Source organism: Onychostoma macrolepis, chromosome 01 (genome assembly GCF_012432095.1).
Source record: "Onychostoma macrolepis isolate SWU-2019 chromosome 01, ASM1243209v1, whole genome shotgun sequence".
Classification (NCBI taxonomy): Eukaryota; Metazoa; Chordata; class Actinopteri; order Cypriniformes; family Cyprinidae; genus Onychostoma; species Onychostoma macrolepis.
The window spans coordinates 11,918,847-11,928,622 of record NC_081155.1 but is presented as its reverse complement, the minus strand read 5'-3'; the positions used below and the strand labels follow the sequence as shown (position 1 = coordinate 11,928,622).

General features: G+C 37.6%; 1 protein-coding gene across 2 annotated transcripts in view; it reads right to left on the bottom strand.

The window, feature by feature from the left end:
• Positions 1–6,109: 6,109 nt before the first annotated feature.
• Positions 6,110–9,776, bottom strand: part of usp34 (ubiquitin specific peptidase 34) — a 51,342-nt gene continuing 47,675 nt past the window's right edge. For both annotated transcript variants that reach the window (XM_058784401.1, XM_058784485.1), the window contains exons 74-77: positions 9,165–9,305; positions 8,904–9,050; positions 8,650–8,806; positions 6,110–7,710 (exon numbers count right to left, since the gene is read on the bottom strand). In XM_058784401.1, the coding sequence (XP_058640384.1) occupies positions 7,058–7,710; positions 8,650–8,806; positions 8,904–9,050; positions 9,165–9,305 (1,098 nt within the window). In that variant the 3' untranslated portion in view covers positions 6,110–7,057. The remainder of the gene's footprint in view (positions 7,711–8,649; positions 8,807–8,903; positions 9,051–9,164; positions 9,306–9,776) is intronic.

The following is a 9,776-nucleotide window of genomic DNA, read 5'->3' as shown; positions in this document are numbered from 1 at the left end:
AGAGTTTCTGATCTAGACCTGGTACTGTTCCTGAAATCTTTGCTGTCTGTTTGTAAAATAAATACATAAAGATAATAATATACACGATGCTTGACACCCTACAACTTAAAACACCTTAAGCAGTTATTTCCCTTCCAGCTGCTCAAAGCAATTAGGCAGTGGCTTAGAAATGTACAGTAAGCATGCAAAGCATAACACATAAATCTCTCTAACTACCCAGGACTTCATCTTTAAAACTGTAAACTTCCAAGTGTTTGTCCAGTTTATTTTGATGTACTTACCTTTTCTTGTTTCTTTCCGGTCAGGGTGGGTTCTCTACAGGTCACTTTATCATGGACAGTGATACCTTCATTATCAACAATCAAGGAGTAATATCAGTCAGGAGCGATGCCACCTTGGATAGAGAAACTAAAGACAGTTACAACATTGAGGTGCAAATCTATCACATTATCTCTTGAACACAACTATTCACAACACGTTCGGGATGAATATTAATTCTAAATGGGATGCTTGCGTTGTCTTCTTTAGGTAATAGCTGTAGACCAGCCTGTCGATGGTTTAAGCTCCACAGCTCAGGTCAACATCACTGTTCTGGACGTCAACGACAACAACCCACAATTCCTTCCTCTCCCAGACCGCATTGAGATCCAGGAAGGTGTTTACACTCCCTCATCACCTGGAGAGGTGTGCGTGATATCAGCCACAGACTCTGACATTGGAGAAAACGGACGTGTCACCATCATTACTTACTCACACAGTGAACTATTCAGCTTCAGAGAGGTGAGAGGACTTACTAGAGCTGTCACTGATGCTTTGAGTGCCTATCTACATTATATCATATTTTTATAGACATTATGTCAATGTTCATTTTGTATTTACCTTGTACAAAAAGATGTCCTTCTCTTGTAGGATGGGACTCTACTAGCTATCGAGGAGCTTGATCGGGAGACACAGGATGTGTATGATCTGGTCATTGTTGCAATGGATCATGCAGTCCCACCAAGAAATGTATTAATTTCCACTTATTTGCATTATTACATACTATATGTACTTTAATAATTTTGTGACTCTATTGACTGGAACATTCTCAACAATAGCATTCTCTCAGGGGTAACTACTGCATATTTTTTCTTTCTGCAATATCCATGAGTCTGGGAGTAAAAGGTTTATCTGTCTGGCAGCAAACAAATATGTGTCTGTAAAAGTGATTCTAAGGAAGAACTAGTTGTTTGATTTGCCAGGGCTCCATGCATTAGAAAATTTGAAAGTTTTGTTTGAGGCACTTGGTAGCAAGCAAATCAGACAGCATTGCAAGTATGGGCTTCTGGCAGAATTCTGACAAGAACCAGAAAATCTGAGCATATTACACCAGTCCTCAGGTCCTTACACTGGCTTCCAGTTACATTTAGGATTGATTTTAAAGTACTTTTATTCGTTTGTAAACTACTCAATGGCCTAGGATCTAAATACATTGCAGATATGCTCACTGAATATAAACCCAACAGACCACTCAGATCATTAGGATCGAGTCAGTTAGAAATACAGAAGGTTCACACAAAACAACGGGAGTCCACTTTTAGCTATTATGTTCTATTATGTAGTTTTTAAGTTCTCTGTTTTATTGTTGTAATTATTCTTTTTATGATTATTTTAATTCTTTTTTATGTAAAGCACTTTAAATTACCATTCTGTATGAAATGTGCTACATAAACTTGCCTTGCGGTCTGTACTACAAAAGGGTTGCTTGTGTTTATTTTCTGCAGAACATCACCACAGTGAGGATCAGTATCACAGACGTCAATGACAACGCTCCAGTCTTCAGCTCTGACACCTACAGCAGAAGTATTCTGGTTAAAGACGCCAAGGTTGGAGAGCTGCTGCTGACAGTCTCTGCCACAGATAAAGATGACGGATCCAACACAATCATTAGCTACAGGTACAGCTCAAGGCTTTCATACTTATAACTAAAGCTTCTATTTAGAAAAATTAAACTCTTCTGGATTAATAAAATAAAAACACACTTACCTACATGACACCTGTTTTAAGACAGATGCATGAATGTCTTTCTGTAGTTTCTCTGAAGAATCTTCCATGGTCGCACTGGATGCTGAAACAGGAGACATCACTTTGACCTCTGACCTTAGTGAGGTCACAGAAGACATGCTGCTAACCCTCACTGCTATAGCGACAGATCAGGGAACACCAGCACAATCTGATGAAGGTTTGGGTCTGGTTTGCATATTTCCTTTGAATTATTCTTGTGAATGCAGATAATGTTTGCAAATAAACAGTTCTCCGGAAGGAGTTCATTCCCCCTTTAGTATTCAAATCTGATCCAATGAACATGTCAAAACTATAATCTTTCTTCTCTATGTAGCCGAAGTCTTGATCCACTTCAAAATTTCCTCTCTCAATGAGGGTGTGACTTTTGAGAGCTCCTCCTACAACTTTGCAATCAAGGAGAACGAACCTGAGGCCACGATAGTAGGCAAAGTCAAGGCATTAACAGGGAGTCCACTGGCTACAGTCAGCTATAACATGAAGTCACATGAGGATGTCTTCTCTGTGGATGAGGAAGGAACCATAAAAGCTCTCAAATCACTGGACAAGGAGGAAGAGGAGTGGTACATCCTCACAGTAGAGGCCATAGACTCCAGAACTCCTCCAAACACTGCAGAGACAACGGTACTATTCTCAATACAAACTAAGGACAGAAACAAACTCTACACAAGTACGCAAACACCTGTGGTGGATAGCTAAAATACATGTTGAGTAGTTGTCCTCTAGAAGAAAACTTAAGAACATAGCACCCGTTAATGCAACACTGAGAATGCACAAAGAACTTTTGTACTAATTGTACTTTTGTAGAGTGCAATGCCAAGCTTGTGAAATGCTCGTGTTCACATACTCGCACAGAATGTGTTTCAGGCTTAAGTGTTGCTGTTCCAGCCAGTTTCCCGCCTTTAAAAAAAAAATCTGGCACAGGGTTCGTGTATATTAGCATTGACTTTCTCTCTCTTAATCTTCAGGTCAGTGTTCAGGTTGAGAACGTGAATGAGGCTCCTGTGTTTGAGACTGAAATATATAAGGCAGAAATCACTCCATACAAATTCTCTATAGTGAAGGTTCAGGTAAGTCAATCTCAGAGGGCATAGACATTAGTTGTAAATGCAATGGATGTACTCAAGATTTATTTTTGCGTTTGCCAAGATACACTGGAAGAATATCTAGAGCCATGAATATCACAGAGACTTAGGGGTGGGATCTTTTGACTCGGGCCAGTAAGCAAACACCTAGCAACATCGCAGAACATCTTAGCAACTGTATGGCTAATGCTCTAGTATACGAGTAATAGACAAGAAAAATTGTTAATTGTAATTAATCAAGTATTTTTTTTGGGGGTCATGTAAGTGGTTGAAATGTCGTGTGTCCCTCAGGCATCAGACCCTGATGTGGGCGAGAGCTCAGAATTGCAGTATTCACTGGTGGAGTCCACATCTCTGCTGGATGTGGAGGTAAACACTGGTCAGATCTATGTACTGGATGCATCTAGTGTTGGAGATGGTCTGTTCACCTTAGATGTTAAAGCCACCGATAAACATGGACTGTCCACAACTGCAAAAGTAGAGGTAAGAATAAAGAAAGAGAACGAGGAAAAAAAGACAAAATCTTTTGCAAGACTTCTTGAATTGACCAAAGGCATTGTGATTGAAAACTGTGAAAATTCATGAGATCAAAACAAGCTCTCATGTTTTCCACCTACAGATCACAGTGAAAGAAAGCGAAAGCGACAATGTCGTGGTCATTTCTCTAAACCAGCCCGTGTTCACAGTGGAGAAGAAGAGACCAGAGATTGAAGAGTGAGTAGGAGAATTGCCATTTCTCAGCCTACTTTGCATGAGGACAAAAGGGAAACTGAATCACTGTAATTTGTGTTTTGAGAAAAGAGAGTAAGGGGAAGTATGTTTGTCCAAATTGTTCACCCATTTTGTCACCATTTACTCACCCTCATGTCATCCCAAACCTGATGCTGCTGTCTTTTCACTGCAAGACAAATGGAAAGTTTTCCTTTTTTTAAGTTCACATTGACCATTGGACTATCAAGCTTCAAAAAAGACACCATTATATAGTCCATGTGCATATTTTCCAAACTTGAATTGTTCTTTTTGAGTTGGTTCTTTTTAATAAACTAGTTGCAGTTCACAAATCATACTGAATGTTTTATTGGTGTTTTTTCTCACTATGCAGTTTACAAGATGCAAGTTTGAGGGATCTGAATTGTGTTGACTCCCACAGGAAACTGCAGAGCAATCACAACGCTTTAAAAGACGAACTGGAGAACGTGTTTGGTACCGAATTGGAATTCAAAGTGGAGGATGGTTCTGGAAACAGTTCTGAAGATTCCAGTGAAGCAGTAGTTATTGCTCTCAGTGTTCTGCTGGCTATAAGCATTGTGGGAATTATCGCTATGACGACTGTCTATCTCGTTAGGTAAATTATTAGTGGCCTTTTTTCCGTGCATATCAAACATCATACTGATTAAACTGTATGTTGAACATTTTTCAAAAAACTTATTATAAAACTTATAATATATAATATATTATTTTTGCTGCCTCAGGAATAAGAAAATGAAGAAGGATACAGATTCTGACAAAGAAAGCTTCAATATTGGTAGAACCAAGCAGAGATCAAGTATTGACAGTAATTTGAACTTTTCCAGGTAAGTGCCAATATTGTCAGAGCATTCGCCAAGATACACTCACACTTTTAAAAAGTTTGATCCCCAATACAAAATGTGCATCAGTTTTGTTACGAGATGATTGACTAAACATGTTTCTTCTGTTGATAGCCAAAAAGAAGCCAAAGAGGTAAAGCACTCAATTCATAAGCAGAATTCAGCCAATATTCTGTTAGTGGAATTTAAAAAGTTTGCATTTACAAATACATATTTCAAATTTCGTTTTTCATATTGAGTTCAGTAACACACGTGAGTTTGAAAGACATTCTGAAAATGACGCAGATTTGAGAAATGGAAGCAGCACCTCTGCCTTGTCCTGATGGATCAAAGCTCCTCAATACTTGTCATTACAAGACTGCATGAGTTTTAAAATGAATTCTGACACAATGTTAAATCTCTGTTCCATAATATAGTGAGTTGTATTTTAAGGCAGTTCCAAAAGATACAAGCAAATCCCATAATTCATCGTGACAAGACAGAGAGAAATGTTGACTATAAATATACTATATAAATATACTCAACATTTTATGCTTGCTGCCTATGTGGCATGTGCAACATCAATCACTTCAAGGCTTCATTTCAGTTAAGCTGCTGTCTTAAACTCACCTGTTTTTAGAAAAGAGCAAAAAATCTCCTTTGTATATGTTTTCCCTTAAGTAATATGTACATTCAACTGCCTTGTATTCTGATTTTCAACGTGGTCTTTTACAAAGGGACTTGGACATCCCAAAACCTGCTTACAAATAACAGCAGGCTTTTGCACTTTAACCAGCTCAGCTACGATTATGTATCAAAATGCTTTTAATTTGTATCTTTGATAATGCAAATACCTTTTTAGAATGATTAAACTTTTTGAAAATGTTTCTTAACCATTGTGAATGTGTATATTTATCACAGGACAATCCACAGCTGAGGCTTTAAGAGTTGTGATGAGTTTGAGTTTTAGCACCCTTTAAACCAGTTTGTGCTTTGGGCTGTGCTCAGAAAAGCATACTAGTACACTACTACTCATACTATTTCTGCATTTTGGTTGACAACAGTTGCTTTTGCAAATGTTTTTAGATTCATCTGAATGGAAAGTCAAACGTTGAGGCATTTGTACAAAAGAAATGCATTAAAAATATAAAAACCAGTAGTATTTCTGAAATGTTAAATTAAATTAAATGTTTCTGGTAAACAATGCAGCATATTAACATTTGAGATGTTTATTGTTGCATTTACAGAAAAAAAAAGGAAATACGTAGTGTACACTATGTATTCTATTCTGAGCACAGCCATCTTAGCCACTAGTTACACTCACAACAGAAAGAAATAAATAAATCACCCCACAACCTGCTTTTTGGACTCGATTCATAATTAAATCATATTAAAATTTTATTAAGTTATATCCTATATTAAAATAAAACAAAACAGAAAGACTGAGAGATAAATCAAATACAGAGAACGCAAGAATGACATCCAATAGATTATGGAATGTATTTCGGTAAATAAAATAGAGCTCCAACTGTTCCATCAAATGTGCAATATTCCAGCCACAAATGTTCTGAGCCTGAAAAGAGCACCGTAAGTTTCTATATACACAACGTAGGTATATATATACACAGTAGATTTATATATACAGTATACTGCGCTTGAATGGATATATACTGTATACATATATCTTACAGAAATATATATATATATATATATTTATGTTTATATATATATATATATATATATATTTTTTTTTTTAACCATCTCATTTACAAAGCCAGGCAACATCTAGAAGATTCTTTACAGAATCAAGGTTCTTGTGGTTCGTTCTTTCTTTTCAATATACAAAGTAAACATAGTTTTTGATATCCACCACAGAGAAAAAAAACAGCAAGGCCTTCTCAGCCTCACATCTGTTAAGTACAAAACTGGCACAGAAGACAATCGTAATAATAATAATACACGTGAATAAAAACGCAAATTAAATTATGCACTGACGGGACTAAAACGTTGTAAACCTTTTCCCTGTTTCACTGCAGCCTCGAAAACAAACCACTTCAAAACAAAGAAACCAACAAAATCACGATTTAAAAAAGAAAAAAACTGCCCTTTGACAAAAAGATGCTCCAGTTGGTTTTTCGTTCTGTTCAATTAATGCGGAGCTCAGTTTTCTGGAACCGGAAAAAGAACTTTTTGTGTTGCAACACGAAACAGATGAAGAGCGAGGCCAAAGGGTGGGAAAAGAAAAAAAAAGTTGGACTTCAGTTACTCGTAAAAAGACAAAACTGAACAGCATGACGAACGGAAAAACGTGAAATGTGAAAAAGGAGCGACGTGAAGGTAACATCACAAAGCTGAGGCGCGTGTCCCTCCTTTCCCGTTCGAAAGTTTGGCAACCACAGCGATAGTGGCCTCAACTGTGCGCGACAGCATCTCCAGAGCATCCTGCATGAGGGCGTGGCCACACCCGCCTGACTCCGCCTCCTGACTCCTCCCCTCAGCAGAATCCGGCAGGCTGGAGAGTAAAAGCACCGAGTCGGCAGAGGAAGAGGAAGTAGAGGGCATTTCCTCGCGCTCTGGCTCCGCCTCCTGCTCTTGCGCTTCCTTCCGCCCATCCTCCTCTTCCTCCTCCTCTCGTCCAGCTAGCTGCGGTGGAGGTTCATCTGTTCGGCCGAACGCTTCAGGAAGGGAGGAGGATGACGACGAAGATGAGGAAGATGATGAAGAAACGTCCATTTTCTTCTCCTCGAGGGACCCGCTGTCGGGAGAGGGAGGGTCGTTTTCCACTCCAGGGTCGATGAGGGAGGAGTCTCGGGTTTCAGTGTCCGAAGTGCTGGTGGGCGTCAATGCCTCCCCTGGCTCCGCCTTCTGCTCCGAGCAGGGAGCCAATGAGGAGGAAGTAGATGGAGGGCAAATGCTGCTGCCGCCGTCTGCCGGCCGATCCTCTGCACTGCTGCTCACCCGCCGGCGCTTCACTGGAGTGACGCCTTCCTCTTCCACTGCCAGACAGACAGAGGAATAACACAGTGACGTCATCTAACACGAGTGCATATTATGCATAACACCCACTTAAATATGATCATTTTCATAATTAAAAAATTAGGCCTTTTTAGGACTGTTTTCAATGTGTAATTAATGTTGTGTCACAAAGTGTTTAGGTATTTTGACTTATTTTAACTTTCATAGTGCTCTGTAATTACTACTATGTATAAAAATAAAACTTTGAAAGGATGCATAACTACAATATGTAATTATTGTTTTTTTTTTTTAAATGTACATTTGTAAGATTAAAAAAAAACAAAAAAAAAAAACATCCGTCCCACAGATGTTACTACTATGTAACTATATATGATATAATATGGTATTTAAAATAATTCAAAGACATGGTGTACAAAAAAATGGTGTACCCTATCTATTACTACCATTTTTTTTCATAAATAAATAAATAAATAAATAAATAAATAAATAAAATAATTCATTGCTTTTATTCATTTTTAAATCATATTTATTTTAAAATATTTAATGAATTATTCTTTATTTGTTAATACTACTTTTTAAAGTGTATTTGAGTACCCTGAAAAGTGCTCTATAAATACAAATATTATTATTATTTACAAAAAATACTTATTGTTTAAAATGTACTTTTGGTAATTTGGAAGATGTTTAAGAAATCCTTTTTTTTACCCCTAGCTGTTACTACAATTTTATAAATAAATTGCATAATAATAAATTATTATTATTATTTTAAATAAAATAATTCAAAGCCATGATGTACAAGAAATACATTCTCCTTTTTTGTACTCATAGCTGTTACTACTATTTTTAAAATAAAAGAATTAAGTAATGTAAAAATTAATAATATAATATATTATATATTTTTTAATACTTCAAAGCCATGCATGGCAGTGATATACATGTGTTTGTGCGTGTATTGACACCTTTGACTTTGCGTTCCTTGGCCTCCATCTCTAATGTGGTGCGGTGCTGCAGACACAGTCTGCATTTTGACAGCAGCTCCTGTAGAGCCGGGCCTAAAGCAGGGTCCAACTGTTGAGGGGCGTAAACCGACAGCACCAGCAACAGCGCACGCAGATCCTTCAACAGAGACAGAGAGAGACAGAGAGAGAGAGAGAGACGGATGAATAAAGAGCGCTGGAGTGCTGGGTGAGAAGTGAGGAGGAGCTGTACTGACTGCGTTCAGGAGGCTGCTGGTCTTGCTCATCTCTGCTCTCTGATTGGTCAGCTCAGGCTGCAGGCTGTGGTACTCGTTCAGTAGGTTGGTCACCAACACGTTGACGAGATTCGAGCAGCTCTGGCCTGATAACACCTGCACCTGCACCTAAACACAAAACAAATCAAGTTTCAAACTGCAAGAGAGTTGTGTAGTTACTCCAGAACTAGATAAGATTAACCCATGATTACAGTAAATCTGCATGAGAAGATGTGTATTTACTTTATGCAAGAAGCAGGTGAGGAAGGAGTAGGCGATGTTGTTGTTGAGGAAGTTTCTCTCATCCATCAGGATGCATTTCATGTATTCTCCAAATGCCGGATCCTCACACAGCAGCTTCACACACGACTGAGCCATCGTACACTGATAGAGACCAGAAAACACACATCTCACTCTCACTTCTGATGAAGCGGCTTTGTTTTTATAGTCATGTCTTTGAAATATATGCTGCTTAAAGGCCATCTCTAGTGTAATCCATATTAGGCATCTATCTGAGATACAGAAATGTGTAATTAAAAATTACACTTTTAATGTACTGTAAGGTGTTTTAAAAATAATGTGTGATTGTTGTGTCTTATTTAAAGTGTCTCTGTGTACCTTAAAAACATATTATTGTTAATATGTACAAAAATTTTTTGTTGGAAATAAAAACTACCATATATTATATATATATATATATATAATTATTATTTTGCATTACTTTTTATTTTGTAATTAAAATGTAATTATGGTCATTTGTAACATGTACAAGAAACACATTTTCTTTTTGCACCCTTATCTGTTGCTAACTTTTTTAAACAACAACAACAACAACAACAGCAACAGCAACAGCAA